The sequence below is a fragment of the Polypterus senegalus genome, chromosome 16 (assembly GCF_016835505.1).
Source record: "Polypterus senegalus isolate Bchr_013 chromosome 16, ASM1683550v1, whole genome shotgun sequence".
NCBI classification, from domain to species: Eukaryota; Metazoa; Chordata; class Cladistia; order Polypteriformes; family Polypteridae; genus Polypterus; species Polypterus senegalus.
The window spans coordinates 19355673-19375139 of NC_053169.1; the positions used below are offsets into that span (position 1 = coordinate 19355673).

Consider the following 19467-nt stretch of genomic DNA (forward strand, 5'->3'; position numbering starts at 1 on the left):
GCAGGATAATGAAATCCATTCCCAGCAGCATCTGGCGCAGGGCAGAAATCAACCCTGAACAAGATCCTGTTTCACCCCAGGGCACAAGCACTCAACCCAGGCCAATTTCACAATTCTAACATCCATATCTTTGAGATGTGCAAGGAAAACCTAAGCACCCAGAGAAACTCTATGCAGACACAGGGAGAACATGCAGAGACAGTGACCAAGGTGGAATTTGAAGCCAGTCTCTTGAAGCTGAGAGGCAGCAGTGGTAACCATCATAATAAAGAACAGCCAAATAAAAAATAAAAAAATCAGAATTCAGTGTTGTTAAATTTCTCAATGCTTTATTGAAATTGAATAATGGCAGACTTTATCTGGAGCTGTCCTCACTATATTTGAATTTGGCTACATTTGATTATGGTAGAAGAAGATAAAGTAATAGCAATCTGATGATTCATCTGCATGGCCATTTACAGGGAGCAGTCAGACAGGTAGGTGGACAGATCCATGTTACTGCAGCCCATAGTGAAACGGTCATACCTGAAAAGGATAATAAAAGCATTAAGCAGCCATGTAAATTGGGAAAATAGAGCCAAATTATTGGCTGTATGAAATACTCCAGTTACTGAACCCATCACTACCTTTCTCTTTCACTGCTATTGTCGCACATCCTGATCTTTATTTATTTAAATTCTATATTCCCAGCCATGGCCTTGGTTAGGTGCTACCTGTATGATCCATCTTCTCATTCCATCTTACTTACCCAGCAAATACACTAAAGTGGTGAATACTCTTTATAGGTGCTGTGGGGAAGATAAGAAAGGCACCTCTCTAGAATGTTGGTTTAATATTGGTGCTCTAAAGTAGTGTTACTCAACCACTGGGTTGGGTCGTGGCTTGCTGATGGTGGGTTTCGAGTTGACATTGTTAGTTCTCAAGAAGCTGGTGGTGGATCTCCTAAGTATGGAACAGTTAGGTCCATAAGTATTTTGACATTGTTGCAAGTTTTGTAATTTTCTCTCTCTATACCACCATGATGGATTTGAAATTAAGCAATCAAGATGCCACAGAAGTATACACTTTCAACTTTAATTTATGGGGTCTAATAAAGGTATTGCATTAAGCTTTCAGAAATTACAGCCCATTTTCACAGAGTTCCTCCATTTTCAGGCACTCAAAAGTAACCGGACGTGTAACCGACAAGCAGTTTCATGGCCAAGTGTGGCCCGTTCCCTCGTTATTCCATGACAAATTAATTAGGTCTGGAGGCGATTCAAAGCACTGAATGTGGTAGCAGTTTGGTAGCAGTTCACTGGAACTCAACATGAGGTCCAAAGAGGTGTGAATACAAGTGAAGGAGGCCATCATTAGGCTGAAAAAACAAAATAAACCTACCAAAGAGATAGCTAAAACTGCCCAAGTCAACAATTTGGTTCATTCCTAAAAAGAAGGGATGCACTGGTGAGCTCAGCAACACCAAAAGGGCCTGGCAGACTACGGGAGACAACTAAAGTGGATGATTGCACAGTTCTTTCCTTGGTGAAAAAAACCTTTGACAACATCCAGCCAAGTCAAGAGCACTCGTGAGGAGGTAGGCATGTCACTGTCAAAGTCTACAATCAAGAGATGCCTTCATGAATGAAAATACGGAAGGTTTACCTCTAGATGCAAACCACCGGTAACACTGAAGAACAGGAAGGCCAAATTTGACTTTGCCAGAAAACAACTTAAAACACTTGCCGAGTTGTGGAAACCAAGATCAACTTGTACCAGAATGATGGGAAGAGAAAAGCACAGAGAAAGAAATGGACAGCTTATGATCCGAAGCATAGCACATCATCTATCAAACATGGTTGAGGCAGTGTTATGGCAGGGGGATGCATGGCCGCCAATGGAAGGGGGTCAACGGTGTTTATTGATGATGTGACTGCTGACAGAAGTAGCAGGATGATTCCTGAAGTGTTTTGGCCTAAGATGTCCAGTCAGATTCAGTCAAGTTCTGCGGAACTGATTAGAAGGCGTTTTACACTGCAAATGGACAATGACCCTAAACATACTGCAAAATCAACCCAAAAGTTTCGCAAGGTAAAGAAATCGGATAGTCTTCAAACGGCCAAGTCAATCACCTGGTCTCAATCCATTAGAGCATGATTATCAGTTACTGAGGACAAAACTGAAGGCAGAAAGACCAACAGACAAGCAGCAACCGAAGGTGGTAAAGCCTGGATGAATGGAAAATCTTATACTTACAAAATTTCCAACAAACTCAATGAACCACTGCTGGGACTTTCTCTCCAACCTTAACATAAATCCAGCAGCAGCAATGATATTTTGGTGGGCCTGCCTCTCTGGGTTCCCACCAAAAATACAAGGAATGACGGAACATTTAAAGACGCAGTATATGAATAATAAACAAAAATAAGTATAACAATGATAATATAAAATCCGAAAAAGCTTAATCAACAATTGTGTAATGGAGAAATATAACTACATTATAAGTTGATCATATTTTTTTGTCATTAATACCAATTAATATAAAAGTGTACACAGGATGGAAAGTTAATATCTAATTTTAAAATGTCCTTTCTCTGGGACATTTAGGACTTAGCGAATCAGACAGACAGGATCTCCGTTAAATGTTGGACTGGGGAGTTAAGGCAAAACTGGGTCATGGGACCATAATAGGATAGAAAAAAGGCTCTAAAAGATGGATAAAAGGTGTACTTGGTGTCCAGAAAGGTGCTTACGAGACAGCATTACAGAGAATGAGGCAGTGATGGCTTTGCAAGAGACTAGACCTCCACCAAGTCACTAGGGGGCAGTACATGGAACCTAGCCAGGGTGTCAAAGATGTTAATGCCTTTCTGTGGACAGAGCTGAAGAAGGCTGGTTAGAAGTCAGAACGTTCCTTCCTGTTATCAAGAAACAAAGAGTCTCTGGATGGTGGGAATGGGATTGTGTTGTTCTTTAAAGGCAGGAATCCTGAACCCTTCCAAAGTGAGCTGATTCTTTGGGCTGCATGTTAATCACAGGCTCAAGAACACTGCAATTCATTATCGAAGTTTAACCCTGCTGTCTCTACAGCTGGAGTCTGTTACCCTGACTCCAGAGATTACTTTTTTAGCACTTTGTGGACTCAACTAAATCAGTCAATGAGTCATTTTCTAACCTGTGTGAAGGACAGCCGGGTTCCTTGCCCGGCAGGGACGCCCCTGCTACTTATTTTTCTGGGGGAGCCGCCATGGGCAGTCCAATACCTCCCCCGGGACGCTTGGTGGCAGCCTCCCTGGCCGATGGTGACTCCCCAACAGCCCGCAGGGCTCCACGGGAGATGGAGTCCTCCATAGCTTGGTTGGGGTCCGGCGTGGCCGCTAGGGGGAGCTGCCTGCTTCCCACAGCCCGGCTGGACGAGCTTTCAGCCCCGCCCGGAAGTTCAATTAGGACCAGGTGGTTAATCACCTGGAACGCTTCCGGGTGGGCTATAAAAGGGCCCAGCCACCACCACTCGGGAGCCAGGGTTGGGAGGAGGAGGACTAAGCTTGCAGAGGAGTGGTGGAAGAGAAGGTGAAGGAGAATTGTGGTTTGTGTTTTGTTTGGTGCTTTGGGACTGTGTTTGGGCTGTGTGGCACAGGGAAGACGTGTCACACAGCTGAAGAAAAATAAAAGCCTGTGTGTTTTGTACACGTTGCCTCTGCGTGGTCTGTGCCGGGTCGGGCACTATATAGCGCCGTTTACACCTGATAAGTCCTCAACAGGGTAGTGGGGGATATTGGAGCCTATACCAGGCAGCATAGGGAGAAGGTAGGAAGAAACCCCTGGACAGGGCATCAGTCCATTGCAAAGCTCATCTAAATCTTCTTGGAATAATTTAGATTTTGGTGAGGCATGATGATTGTATTCTCCTAATAAAGTATAACCCATGTTTAAAATGATAAAGTTTTATGATTAAAATATGGATGGTCAGAATTCATGGTAACTGCAGTATTCACATTGCCCCTTTCAATACTGGATGCTCAAAGAAGACATTAAATTTATAATGATTAGTTACAGACACAGGAAGGGGAGTCATGTCTTAAAAATTCCCATTAAAATGGTCTGAGAGCCATATAGTGGGAAGAGGACTTTTCCTTAAATGTGCAAAACATTAATTACTGTCCATTGTATGACTAACCCCCATCGACTTGCTCCACCTGTAGTTGTGTAATTGAGCTTTCAGCCCATTCATCCTTTACCCCAAGTGATACAATGAACGGCTCCTAACAGTCAATACAACCACCCTGATTCACTTAGCCACATCTTCAACGTAACCACCAAAGACTTTCCTTGTCCTTCTCCAATAACACAGAGTTAATATTATCACTGTATTGTAAAGATTACTGTGTACTCACCTTGATTGGTCTACGGTTTTTATAATATTCTTCAGGCAGGCAATGTCATCAGCAATGTCTTCATCAGTTAACACTATGAAGGTAACAAAAAGAAAGATCTTACAAAAGATGCTACAATACTTGTGATTCTGCTTCCAGGCTATTTCTCTCATGTTCCTCAAATCTGTTTCTCCACCTTTGATCATCTCCTTGTCCAAAACCATGCTTACTTGGACTCAATTAGGCTATTAAAACACAGAATAAGCGCTACAGGAGTAACATATCACATTATGATTACAGAGCAGACCAGTGGCGTCCCCGCATTAAGGGCAAGTGGAGCACTGCCTCACTTTTCCCAGCTGATGTGTAAAAAAATTAAACAAGCAGTAAACCCACCCGGGCGGCACGGTGGCGCCGTGGTAGCGCTGCTGTCTCGCAGTTAGGAGACCCGGGTTCGCTTCCCGGGTCCTCCCTGCGTGGAGTTTGCATGTCCTCCCCGTGTCTGTGTGGGTTTCCATCCCACAATCCAAAGACATGCCGGTTAGGTGGATTGGCGATTCTAAATTGGCCCTAGTGTGTGCTTGGTGTGTGGGTGTGTTTGTGTGTGTCCTGTGGTGGGTTGACACCCTGCCCAGGATTGGTTCCTGCCTTGTGCCCTGTGTTGGCTGGGATTGGCTCCAGCAGACCCCCGTGACCCTGTATTCGGATTCAGCGGGTTAGACAATGGTTGGTTGGTTGGTAAACCCACCCCAATAATTTAATAGTTTATAGCAAACTCATCTAATTCTCCACGAAAACATTTTTTCCAATAATTTTCTACGATATCCCCAACGTAATTTCTCATCTAAAAATGTATTTCTTTTTGGAGTCTGAGACATTTTCTTTATGCCTGGTGCCATTCCAGGGCTGCTTGGACTTGGCAGAACAGCCTGTGCCATGGGGCTCGAAAGTTCGAGTCCCTCTAAGTGACCCACAGGTTGATTTTTTGTTACGCAATTCAAAGGGTGCGTCAACTTGCATATTTTGTTATTTTGGAGTAGTTGTCATCATTGTCATTAATAAGGTTGATTACTTATGTACAATACGACTTAGCACTTTGTTCATTGAACAAAACCTGGGCATTTATAAATATTCATTTGCATTTCCGCTTTCAGTGCTCACAATTTGACACTGAGGTATCATTTAATACTGTCCTTTGGTGCTGCTCCTGTAAGTGTTCTGAACTGGGTCTTTATTTAGTTTTTCTCTGTGGGTCTCTTTGTCTTTTTGCAAGTCTGTGGGCTCATTTTGGTTTTGGTTTTTTGATCCGGATTCTGAGTCAGACATCAGTTTTATGATTAGAGTCTGATTTTTGGTGTTGTTCATTTATTTGGGCCAGTTATTTGCTGATATTGTAGGTATTTACATTGTGGCCCATCATTAGGACAGCTCTGTGTTATGAGGGAGTGTTTCCCCAGAGGCTGTGAGTCGCAGGTAATGATACAATAAGTTAAATGGTTACCGTTTTGGGAGTATCTTCAACCAGGTTTGCATATTCAAAACACACTTTTGTCAATCGTTTCTGTGCTTCTAAAAACCTATTTTCTAATTTGGGCATCTGATTTGGATGTCTCATGGATGCCTCCCTTGTGATGTGTGTGACATCTCCAACCAGGAGGAGGCCTCAGGGTAAACCCAAGGCACGCTGGACAGATTATGTCTCTTGGCTGGACTGGTTACACCTCGGTATCACCCTGGAGGAGTTGGAGGAAGTGGCACGGAAAAGGAATATCTGGGCATCTTTGCTCAGACTGCTGCCTCTGCGACCCGGACTCGAATAAGAGGCAGAAAATGGATGGATGGATGGCTGGAAAATCTTATACTTACAAAATTTCCAACAAACTCAATGAACCACTGCTGGGACTTTCTCTCCAACCTTAACATAAATCCAGCAGCAGCAGCAGCAAAGATATCTTGGTGGGCCTGCCTCTCTGGGTTCCCCACAAAAATACAAGGAATGATGGAACATTTAAAGACAGTATATGAATAATAAACAAAAATAAGTATAAGAATGATAATATAAAATCCGAAAAAGCTTAATCAACAATTGTGTAATGGAGAAACATAACTACATTATAAGTTGATCATTTTTTGTATTATTAATACCAATTAATATTAAAGAGTACACAGGTAGGAAAGTTAATATCTAACTTTAAAATATCCTTACTCTGGGACATTTAGGACTTAGTGAATCAGACAGACAGGACCTCTGTTAAGTGTTGGACTGGGGAGTTAAGGCTTTGGATCGATCGGTTTGTAACTGACTGGCCAGTTAGCCTGAGGGGATACAGGTGGCTGAGATGAAAGGGCAATCTGGCTGGGGATGGAACGGGACTGAGATGTGCTCTAGCAGGATGGACAAGAAGTAGGAAGTTGCCTTGCCCACGGTGATATCCCATCGGCCCTGGGGATACATCAAGGAAACTGAGGTAACATAAAGAACAGGGGAATAAAAAAGCCCAGCCTCTCTTTCTCTCGGCTGCCACATTCAGACAGACTCTGCTGTCCTTTTATGCCACTCCATCCAATGGCCATGCCGGACCAAGATGGACCAGAGACTAGAACTGAAAACCACCTGGTAGTCCAAGCAAGATGAACTGATCCTTATCCAGTTTGATTTAATATTATTCCTCCAACACTCACATTTGAAGTTTTCTTGTATTTTGGACACATTACAGTGGAACCTCGGTTCACAAATGTCTCGGAACACGTACAAATCGGGTTACGACCAAAACGTTAGCTAAACTTTTGCATCTGTTCACGACCACACACTCGGTATATGAACAAGCCAGTTTCCCTTTTGGGTTGTACGTGCCGATGATTTCCGTACGTGTTGCATTGTTCTCGGTCAGACGTGTGTACTTGCACGTGTGTGCGTGCTTTCGCTGTGAACTCTTTGTGCTCTATTTCATTTCCCTTCTGGTTCATATGCGCCGAATACTGTATTTAAACATGTGTTCAGCCTCTCCCTGTTCATTGTTCTCAGTCACATGCGTGCTTTCGCTGTGAACTCTTTGTGCTCTACAGTATTTCGTGTGCTTTTGCAGTTAACCATGGCTTCTAAGAAAGTGAAGAGTGGTGAGAAGAAAGGTCTGAAGAAAACTGAAATCGAAGTAAAGAAAGAAATTATTGAAAAGTATGAGCGTGACGTTTGTTTTACTGATCTTGCCGCCGAGAACAAGAAGTCAAAATCTACGATTTCGACCATTCTAAAGCAGAAAGAGGCCATTAAAGCAGCTGATGTTGCAAAAGGAGTTACAGCGTTAACCAGGCAGAGGCCTCAAGTGCTGGAAGAGGTGGAAAAACTGTAACCTCCTCTCCACCCAGCTTCCTCCTCACTTCCTTCATGCCAGAACTCGACTCGTGTAAGGTTAGTTTTCTTGGTGGTTTATGATTACTTGTTGTACTACGGATTTTTCAAATGTTTATTTTCAATTTGCAGTGTGAATTGTTGCAATGTTACTTTTCTTGGTTGTTTATTAAGTTACGGATTTTTCAAATGTTCGTTTTTTTCCCTGTGTTTAAAACTCATTAAAAAAAGTGTTTACAGCGAGCGGTTCGTAAGGCTGTAGTGTGAACTTTTGCAATGTTAGTTTTCTCTGTTGTTCAAGGTTTTCTTAGTGTTATTCAATGTTTTTACATTTAGTTTACTATTACACTGTGCATTCAGTGGTATAGTTAACTATATTTGTGCTTAAAAATCTTTAAAAAAAATATATATTTACATACAGTTCGTACGTTCTGGAACGGATAAATTGTATTTACATACAATCCTATGGGTGAAATTACTTCGGGTCACAACCGAATCGGGTTCCGACCAGACTATTGGAATGAATTACGGTCGGGAAACAAGGTTCCACTGTATATATATATATATATATATTTAATACATAAATACATTTGTAATTGTTTCTCCTGTCTGTTCTGATGCTCTGTCAAAAACCTGGGATGGTATGATGCAAAGGAAAGGGAGAGTTATTGATCTACAATTGCAGTTACAACTCTGACAGTGTGGTGAGTGTATGGGAATACATACATAATAAAAAGTATAAAGAGAAATAGGTTCATGAAAACACACCTGGCTATAACACAACACTCCACTCACTGGGGGTCAGAAGGAACACCATTTGCACTAACTTACTCCAACTCCTTCAACTGATCCAAGCCAGGATCCTTCCCAAGATCACCGTTAGCCAGTAATTTAAGCAGAGAGAGGGTCTCGTAAGTTCTGCTTTTCAAGTGCTGAGTTGTCTCTCTTTCTCTCTCACTCACATACAAATACACACAGACTCACACACTCCTTCTGCAAGGCTCCTCAAGATAGTCACGTCATCCCTCCTCACATTAGCCCTGTATCAGATCCTCTGTGCCCTGCCACAATTTTCAGGCCACAATCTCCACTGATAGTCACCCTGCCTTTATGTTGTTAACACAAGAAAGGGCATTAAAAAGGATGAAATTACAGCATAGAAGGCAAACATGGCAGAACGCTGAAGACTCATATATTTTTAACAAGTCACATGCTTGTACTCATGAGTTTGGACATCACGTTTCTCGGTCTATCTTCGGGTTATAATTGCCAGTTCTGCACCATTAAGGAAGCTGTCTTTTTAAACATTAAGGCCTCACTAAGCGTGGTTTTATGATCTTGCCTACAGGGATTACTGGTGGTCACTCATCTTGTTTGAGTGAACTCTTATATTTGCTTTTATTTATTTGAATAAGCAGTCTAGCTAATGTAAAACTGTAAAAATATACTCACAGCTACAGCTCATCTTGCACTGATCATCTGATTTCGTGATGCCATCATTGCAGGCTAAATGCCCGGGTATCTGCAGGGCTCCGAACAGTTGCATGGAGTTCATTGGTGGTGAGTTAGAGTCTCCTGGCTTCATCCCTGGCATCTGGTGCGGTTGGGACATGCCTGGCATCATGTGCCCTGCATTGTCTTTTGCTGCTCTTTGCTGGCGCCGAGGAGGATTGCTCTGATTCGGCTGTCCAGGCTGCATAGTTGGTCTCAGAGGATTACCTTCACCGTTTTTCTTGTTTGTTTGGGATTTGTCTGGCACCTTTGGGCCTGCATTGTCTTTTGCGGCTCTTTTCTGGCGGTTACCGGAGTTTTGTCCATTTTTGTGCTGTTCACCCTTTCCCATCACGCCTTGGTCATTTCCGTTTTTGTGCTGTTCTCCTTTTCCCATCGGACCTTGACCATTTCGGGATCTTTTTTGCCGGTGTTGTTGGACTCTATTTGGTGGATTACTTCCCTTTCCTTGACCGGGCATGTTAGGAGGACAAACACTGACAGCACTGGTGCTGAAGGCACCTGTGGCATTGATGCGACAAATCACTGAGGACACAGAAAGAACAAACATGTGACATATAGTTAGACATGTGCTTTGAGTGATTTCATTTGTCAGAGCAGCACAGAATAGCTCCATTACTTCGTAACATTTACTGTGCAACAGACAAACTACTGTAAGAAGACACATCTGAAAAACTGATTACTGGAACAGTTAACTGAATCTGCACATCCTTAGGGTGTCAGAGGAAACTGAATTACCTGGAGATAAACCCTGGAGAACAACAGATGGTGCATCACATTATTTTTTGGCTGTGTGTATGTAAACAGATGTTTAACAGGCAGGTGTCTTTTTGGACAGAAGGTTTGATCAGCGAGTTGTAAGAAGAATGAGCTCATAGGAATGAATAAATGATTTTCTAGAGGAATAGGTTGATGGGATGTATGCAAATAGGTTGATGGATAGTGGGAGATATACAAATCTTAAAACAGAAACTAATATAATGTTACTAGCTGTGCTGCCTTTAATTACTACAAATGTTTGTGATGCACCATCTGTTAGAATGAAAAATGCAATACATTTTATTACTACATTGCAAAATACATTCCAATAGATGGTGCACTGCAAATGTTAACACTTGGGCCTGTGTTGATTATTTAGACATTGACACGTCATAGACAGGTAGCACAACTGGACGGACACACAGATACTGGTCTTTTTACTATGGTGGAAGATCGAGTTTTTAGACTTTTTTGAGCAGGCTACTGAAAAAGCTGACAAAAGCAACGTGTGTGACACTATTTACTTGGAGTTGAAAATGCCTTTGATACAATCTCACACCGAAGAATAATTCTGAAACTGGAAGCTGTTGACATCTGTTGGTACCTTAAAAACTGGATTTGAACTTGGTAACCGTCATGTGATAAAGAATAGATATGAGAGGAGAATGGAGTGAGGTCATCAGTGGAATTCATCATCAGGGGTCTGTCCTCGGATTTTTACTTTTTCTGATTTATGTTAATCACATTGATTCCTGTTTAGTTAGTATTGGAGGAATAGCAGATACTGAGGAGGCAGCAAAAATAATTGAAGGGGACCCGGGCAAACTTCAGAACTGGGCAAACACTTGGAAAATGCAATTTAATGTTGAAAAGTGCAAAGGGTTGCATGTGGGCAAAAGGAACGTCACCTATAAATTATAAATACAAGATGGGGGACACTGTTGTCAAAGTCAAAGCCATGGATCCAATTTCAGGATGGGGGAGAATGCCTTTATTAGCATGCGTGGAGTCATCTGCAGTACAGTGAAGCAATGAATGAATTACAGCTGTTAATTCCATCCATCCATCCATCCATCCATTATCCAGCCCATTATATCCTAACTACAGGGTCACGGGGGTCTGCTGGAGCCAATCCCAGCCAACACAGGGCGCAAGGCAGGAAACAAACCCCGGGCAGGGTGCCAGGCCACCGCAGCAGCTGTTGATTACACTTTTTAAATACAACAGTTCATTAGGGGAGTACATGATTAGTGGGCATTTCTCATGTCCTTGCAAGTTACTGATAAACAGACCTCTGGAGTCAGGATGTCTTATAATCCTACTTTTATCAACGCTTATCAATGCTTAACCCTGAACACCCAGCTGACAGACTGGGACACAGTCCAAAAGGCTTTAATTAAAATGCTTCTAAGAGTGCTAAGAGTAACAAAAATGTTACAATAATCAAATGGTAAAAGTTATATATGTATTGTAGTTCAGCTAGCCAAATGTCATTTTTATTGCTATTTTGTTCATTTTTTTATATGCCCATCCATCCAGTATCCAACCTGCTATATCCTAACTACAGGGTCACGGGGTCAGCTAGGGCCAATCCCAGCTAACACAGGGCACAAGGCAGGAGGCAAACCCCGGGTAGGGCGCCAGCCCACCGCATGGCACACACACACACATACACACACACTAGGGCCAATTTAGGATCGCCAGTGCACCTAACCTGCATGTCTTTGGACTGTGGGAGGAAACCCACTCAGACACGGGGAGAACATGCAAACTCCACGCAGGGAGGACCGGGAAGTGAATCCGGGTCTCCTAAGTGCGAGGCAGCAGCGCTACCCACTGCCCTTTTTTATATGTTACCATTGTTAATTATTTTGTTTCTTTAAGACTAAGTACCTTTTGTCATGTGGTATGCATTTTGTGGGGGGGTGGGACCATCTGCCCATCACCATCAAGGGGCTAACCTCAGCCCTATAAAGGGCGTGACAACCCAGAGTGCCTTGTGCTTCACTGAATGCGCTCGTCGTGGTGGTGAGTTCTTCTGTGTATTTGCTACTGTATGTGATTATTTTGTGAATTTCTGGATTAACCTCTGTGCTCTGTTTTCTAACTTCAATGCTGAATTTGTGATTGGGACTCGTTTGCCGTGAATTGCGTTTGTCTTTTCAGGCAATCCCTGCGGTGCCTTTTTGTGCTCTTTTGAGCTTCATTGTGCCTTTTCGAAAATAAATAAAGATTCAGCATTGGTCTTTGTGGGACTAATTGGGGTTTTTGACAGTATTTTCCTCTCTAATAGGGATCTGGAGTGTTATTTTGTGATTTTTGTGCCTTCGGACTCTTGCATTCACATCAATCTGACAGTAAAGATCAAATCTGACAATTCACCTTTTATGTCCTCTAGAACAACAACAATCATCAATAAACATTTACCTTAAACAATTGATTCAGGTATATCTATATTAGCATATAGCAGTTGAGGTAATAAGGTCACAAAACTAAAATCAGAATGGGCAGCAGAACAATTTACTATGATATTAAGGACAGGTGACATAAAAGCTTGCATAATACATTTAAAAATACAGCAGCATAATAGAATGATGATAACAATAGTTATTAAGGAAACCAAAACTGCTTTTAGCTAAACTGGTAAAAAGAAAGAAAATCAGCAAACCAGCCTGTATTCAGTCCCGATGTTCAGTTATGGGGAGTCTTGTGCTGTTAATATGGGAATGGCACTTGCCCGTTCTGAAAGGGCTTGTGTTGTTCGTTTGGATCCCGGCCTCCTTGGTCACCACATAAAACCGACAGAAACTACCGTCTTACCTTATCCTGTGCCATAGGTGAGCATTAGATACGTGATCCTACTCGCTGTTTGTACCCTATGTGACACTGTTATAGAGATAGCAAACATTTAAGAGGATTTGGGGATTACATTGACACAGCGTTTTCATCATCAAAACAATGCATAGAAATGATTAAAAGGCAAATAAAATGTTAGGTTATATTGTAAAAACAGTTGGATAAAAATCAAAGGACACTGTGCTCGGACTACACGTCACGCTTGTCAGACCACATCTGGAGTATTGTGTGCAGGCAGTTCTGGTTACCACAGTGCAAGAAAGACATAGCAGCACTTGAAGCTGTGCAGAGGAGAGCAGCCCAGTGCACCCCAGGACTGAAGGACATGTTGACAGACTCAGAGAATGAAATGTGTTTAGTCTCGAAGAGCAGACTACATGGGGACCTAATCCAGGTCTTCAAAATCCTCAAAGGCATCAATAAAACAGAGCTGGTTAAATTCTTTTACCTAAATAGTAAATCACATACTCGAGGACAAAGTGAAAAAATAAGGGGAAGTGCATTTAGGACTGAAGCCAGGAAGAACATGATAACTCAAAGAGTAGTTGGAATCTGGAACAATCTACAGAGACGTGGAGTCGAAGCAGAAACTCTGACCACCTTCCAGAAGAATCTGGATGAGGTACTGGTAAAGCTTAGCTATTTGATAAACAAATGAGCCTGATGGAGTGAGTGGTCTCCTCTCATTTGTCAAATTTCTTAGGTTCTTATTGTGTTGAAGTGCCTAACTGGGGGTCCAGTTTATCCTTTCAAGGCCCTGGGGAAACAGAAACGAAACGGCGCACTCACTTACTCTTAGCCAGGATCTGCGGAGTGAACTGCGGGAGGTCCTTGAGTGCAGCATTCAGCTGGGATGCCATGTCGCACTTGGACAGGACTCGGCAGTCAGCCGTGTCAAGCAGGAACACGGCCGCCAGGAGCAGTGCAGCGGAAAGGTAAGTCTTCATTGTGGAGTCTGAAGGCTCGTCGGCAAGTCTGAGGAGCTCAGGCTCTGCACTCGTGTATTTATAACCCAAAGAACAATGACTATTCCTTTCATTTCCATTATTCCTCTGGGCGTCTTTATCGGCTGGTCTTTGACGCACATGCTGAGTCTTGTGAATTTCTCGTGCTCAATGGTTACCACTGGGGTTTTTGATTCTTTTAAAGAAAAGAAAGCCTGCACTTATTTATTCACCAATAAGGGAGTATGCTCTATCAGCAGAACAAACATATGTGGTTAAAACTTAAACAATAAGACGGGCACAGGGCTAAAACTCAAGAACAATAAGAAATCTAATATCACAATTTATTTTTTCTTTGAAGCAATGAAAAAAGCAAGCGTGTCAAACAGCTTTTCTCACAAGTAAAATGATCTTGTTTGTAATGATGGAAGTATCGACCTTGCTATTAATAGCCTCGGAGGTGGTGCACTTCTATAATTGCAGGGGCCGGGTTTCTATGGCCTTACCTCACGCTGTTATTTTGAACATAAAACATTTTCGCAGTGCCATTCAGTTCTCTGAAAAATGAACTTGCTAATTATCAATGCCCATTCTTCTCTGGCCCACTGGTCTTTACTGAGATTTTTACTTTGGACTTATACGCTGTATTACCTTCTCATGGTTTGATGCATGTGTTTCAACTTTTGTTCCTTCACGGTAAGAAACAATACCCTGAAAAGTGTTACGTCTTGCAGTCCTGAGGCCATGTTGGTTTTACGAGGGTCCTCTTAGGTGTAAGTTTCAGAGAGGTCATCGTCCAGGGCCATAGCTAGACAAGTCTTTCAGAGAGGGATTACGACATGCATCAAGATTCTTCTAATTGTTAATGGCATTCGACTTAAAGCTACTGTCTTTCTATGCTTGCCATGTATAGGTCTGGCGACTTGTGCCCCATTTTTCCTAACCTTTAAAATGTATAATTTAAAGTGGAAGTCCATCTGAAACCAAACATCATCTAAAATTCAGTGAACGTTTTGATTCAGGAGCTAAAATCTGTGGAACTTATGTATTCATTGGGGGTTCTGTTTCGCCAAACTAGATTTTGTACTGACAATGACCGAGGCATTGAAGATTTTATGAAAGGGATCAGAAGATGAAACGTTGTTGAGGGTTTATGCTCCGGTCGTTACCAAAATATGCAAACCGATCAATCCGTCTGTGATTCCCTGTGCATATGAACTACAGCTTGGATTAAAACCTGGGCATGTTGTACTTTACAGCTGACTGTAAACTAGTAGAGAGTGAAGGAAACTGGCAAGAAATAAACTGTAAAAAGTATCTGCCCTCTGGTGATGCTGATACTGATCACCGATTTCATGCTACTTGATCGACAAATTCTGAGTTTTCTGTTTTTCTCTTTATCCTTGTAAAAGACTTTTTTGCACTAAGCACCTGCACGATCAGACTCAAAGAATAACGTTCTATCTATAGAAGCCTTTTGTCCTACGGTATATTATTGTATTTTTATAATGAAACTCTAGCGCACAGGTGTTGTCTTCATCTTAGCACGAGAAATGATGAAGTCAAATGAAATAACTTGAAAATTGTCGATCGGTTACACGGCAAATTGGTTAAATGCGTATCAATAGATTCTGTGGAAACAGTTGGTGGTGATGGTGCAGAAGATGAAAACATCAACTTACAAAATCCTGTGGAATATCTACAACCGTTAACACCCTCCAGTCTTCCGTCACAAATTACTGTTGAAAGAACGATGTATCGTAATGCTATTGCGTAATTTATGTAGTGATGGGCTATGCAATAGGACAAGATTAGGTGTATTCAAAATTGGTCAAACAATTCTGACATGTAAAATTTTAACAGGTGACAAGAAAGTTCAGGGGCTAACATTAGACACCAAAGGAGATATTGATATGCAGTTCGTATTAAAACGTTTACAGTTTCCAGCTACAATAGCTTTTGCTATGACAATTAACAAATCACAGGGACAAACATTTGAAAAAGTCGGGTTATTTATTAGAGAGAAAAAAAATTTCCACTCACAGGCAGTTATACGTTACGTTGTCACGATGAAAGTCCAAACACGGAATCAAAATTCAATGCGATATTGATGAAAAGTTCATTCAAAAAATTGTTTTAACTGATGTTTTACAATAAAAGTATAAGTTTAAAAAGTATTTGCGTCATTAATTTCAAAGCCAAACAGAACCAAAACGTATAACGCAATGAATACCTCTAACGCAGCATGTGTGATGGACGGCCGGCAGCTTATCCCGGCTGACACATCCAAGATGCTAGATGGCATCTTCCCTACAGCATGGAGGTGCCCCGGATTCCCGCAGGGCATCATGAAAGATTGAGTTTGGCTTCACAGCCCTGCTGGGTGCCATGGGTGCCGCCGTGTGATGCTGCAGGGAGACAAGGGGATTGTCCGGGCTGAAGAAAAATATAACTCTTTATCTGACCTGGAAGTGCTATGGAATCACATGGACAGAAGGACAGAAGCACTTCCGGGTCAAGGACTACATAAAGGACTATGACAGACCCAGCAAGCTGAGCCGGAGTTGGGAGGGAGTGTGACGGAGCTGCTGGGAGAGGAGGATTGTATTTGTATTATTGATTTGTTTATTGTTTATGGTGGTGGAGGTGCTTTGGGGCACTTTGGGATGAAAATTAAATTACTTCTTAGTGTTTTTAAAACAGTGTCTGCATCTGTCTGTTGGGTTCCACAGGGCAACAGTGACCCCTAGCGGCCACATATTGACACATGAAACATAATTTACTTTCAATTTATTACGCTTTACTATTTTCTACTATGGTTAATTAATCGCTGTAATGTAAAATAGTTAGTTCTGTTATGCATATGTAACAACTCTCCTGAAAATAACAATCTGTTTATATTGTACATCCAATTATCCATACGTGAGTGGCAGAGCCGCGAAGTGGCTAGTGTGTAGCACCTGCCCAGGGGTTGGTGAGCGAAGTGAGCAAGGAGCAGAGCCCCCTAGTGTATGTATATATATATATATATATATATATAAATTAATTACTTAATTACACATACACACACACACACACACACACACACACATATATATATATATATATATAGTGGAAGATCAGCCTCGACCCACACAGACACCGACTCACAATCCCCTTAAAGCACACAATTTAATTTTCTTTTCTCCATCCTCTGCTTCCCGTCTCTGGCTCCCCGAGTGGAGTGAGGCGGCCTCCTTTTTACTGCACCCAGAAGTGCTCCAGGTGCTTCCTAATTAACATCTGCCAGCACTTCTAGGTGTGGTGGAAGTACTGTATGCCAAGGCTCTGGAACTGTCCAGGCACCCCCTGGCGGTGGCCATGGACTCTCACAGGGTTGAGCTTCCCAGTTCTGTATCCATGGCCCAGATGCTATCCAGGGGTGCTACCCTCTTGCACCTCAGGGAAGATATTGCTCCTCTCCCAGTCCTTCCCTTCTCCAGGTGTCCTGGTGGGGCAAAGTCCCTGGTCGTCTGCCACAAAATATATATACTGTATGTATATATATATCTATATATGCACTAGGGGGCCGTGCCCCCTACTCACTTCGCTCGACCATCCCACAACTCCCCCAGGGGTGCGCTTCATGCTAGCCACTTAGCGTCTGTGCCACTCACTCTGCCACTCACTCACTCACTCACTCACTCACTCACTCACTCACGCACGCTAAAGATGAATCAGCTGCTGGCTGAGTTGTGTGATCTGCATGTCGCTCTGTACGACGATCATTTCAAAGCCTGTACAGCAGCTGTCCTTTTGTCTCACTTCCTTGTCTCGCGGGATGTCAAAGTGTCTCCGAGAAATTGCTTGTAAGTAGGGTGTGACGTGCAAGAAGTCTCGTGGGACTTGAAAGAGTCTTCCGAGAAGATTATGTCTCAACCCAAGATTTTTTTATATAATAGATATATAAGCAAAGGTCTGTGATACGGTTTGCATACTTATAAACAGAAATCCGCAAAGTGAAAAACTGAATTGTGTATCCTAAAATAGTCTTTTAGACCTGAGAATTCGACATCTGTGAGGTATTATCATCAGAGAAAAATGATAAAGACAAATGGGATTCAAAGACAATATATAACAAATAAAGAAGGTGTAAGAGGGGTGCATTACTAAGGTGGGGTTTGGAGGGTGCCGTATATATACTGTATGTATTCCCTCTCCTGAACCCATGCTGACTGTTCTTGCCATGTGCTGCTCAATCTTTTCCTTAATAATTCCTTCCGTTAATTCTCCTGTGATACACGTCACGCTTACTGGCCAACAGTTGCTCGGATCTGCCTGGCCACCCTCTTTATATAATGGGATGATGTTTGCCATTTTCCAGTCCTTCAGAATCTCTCCAGTGCGCAGTGACTTTCTAAAAATGTGTGTCAAGGGTTTATATCTGCACTCGCTAACCTCCTGAAGAACTCGAGGGTCAATATTATCTGGTCCTGCAGATTTGTTGGATTTCAGCCTATTTAATCTGAGCAGCACTTCTCCTCTACAATTTTCAAATCCCTCACTGCTCTAATTCAAGCCTGATCAGCACCAGGGACAGCATTTTATTAGCAGAGTTACAGAATCCCTATGCTGTGTTGGGAGTGTCGGACATTGTTGGACCGCCGTCTTTTTTTACAGCAGCTGGCTGTTTGGTGGGTGTGGCATTTAGGACAAGCAGGCCACTTTCTTGTCCCTTATCACACACACACTCCTATTGTACTCACCTTAACTTTATCTTCCTTTAACTGCCCTTGTTTTTTAGCGAGTTCTTTGATCCGCTGCTGCTCGCCAACGTCTTTAATAGTTAAGATTCCTGCCGTTAACCCCAAGATGTTATGAGCCACTCGTCCTTCCACGCTAAAAGCCACTTTTTCCAGATGTGGTAAAGGGGACACTAAGGCAGGAGGCTATGCTGGATGGGCCAGGATGACAGTAACGGATATATCTGGATTACCACTAGGGGGCACTGTGCCCTGTTGCACAGCATTTGATACCCAGGGAGGACACCCCAGTAAACCCCACCATGGAATATCGTACACCTCAGGACACTCAGCCTTTGGATGGCAGACCACCGAGACTGCAGGCTAATTGAGTGCCAATATCACCGTAAAGCCGAAGTCGCATTCCATGACTTCAAGGTAGAGGGGCTGTCAAACCTGATGATGGCAGTTGCTGATCTCATCAACAGAGGATGTCAGATTACACGACGAGAAGAGCAGAGAATGTCAAATTGTAAGGCTCTGCAATGACTTTCCAGTACAGTTTCATATTTCCAAAGCGTCGCACGCTCCCTGCTTTAACGTGCTGCGTGGCTGAGTTTGTGAAGGCTTTACAGGTGAGGCGAGTTCAGCTGCAGTCTCAGCCCTTTAGATTTCTGCTTTTCATTCTGCTGTGGTACACAAAACACAAGACATCAGACAGTCGAGCCTCTCTTCTGTTCACGTTTCTAATTCCTCATAGACGCATTATAGGATTTGTACTTCCAGCTGAGCGCTCATTGAATGCCAACGCTCATACACATAGATAAGCCCACCGCTCCGACTTCAGACAAAGTCAGTCTGAATGTGTCCAGGTGAGCCATTGGAGATGTCAGACTACACGACTGGCGTCACGATTACAAGATCACTGGAAAAGTCAGGTACTGTGACTGGGAGGCTGGTGTTTGTGTAAGTGA

At 42.7% G+C, this 19467-nt stretch overlaps 1 protein-coding gene across 1 annotated transcript; it reads right to left on the reverse strand.

Annotated features, from left to right (window-relative positions):
• Nucleotides 1–317: 317 nt before the first annotated feature.
• On the reverse strand, nucleotides 318–13788 carry LOC120516664. The gene is made up of 4 exons (XM_039738511.1): nucleotides 13622–13788; nucleotides 9154–9738; nucleotides 4374–4446; nucleotides 318–525 (listed from the first exon to the last, which is right to left on the reverse strand). The coding sequence occupies exons 1-4, from the start codon at nucleotides 13773–13775 to the stop codon at nucleotides 456–458; spliced, it is 882 nt and encodes a 293-aa protein (XP_039594445.1). The 5' UTR covers nucleotides 13776–13788; the 3' UTR covers nucleotides 318–455.
• Nucleotides 13789–19467: the final 5679 nt, after the last annotated feature.

Bases quoted from the DNA above. Each gene is read 5' to 3' on its own strand.
- LOC120516664 (XM_039738511.1), bottom strand. From the start codon at position 13,775: ATGAAGACTTACCTTTCCGCTGCACTGCTCCTGGCGGCCGTGTTCCTG. The intron at 4,447-9,153 runs GTGAGTATATTT...TTACCTTCATAG, and splicing joins GTGCAAGATGAGCTGTAGCT to TGTTAACTGATGAAGACATT. The intron at 526-4,373 runs GTGAGTACACAG...TATCCTTTTCAG, and splicing joins AAAACCGTAGACCAATCAAG to GTATGACCGTTTCACTATGG.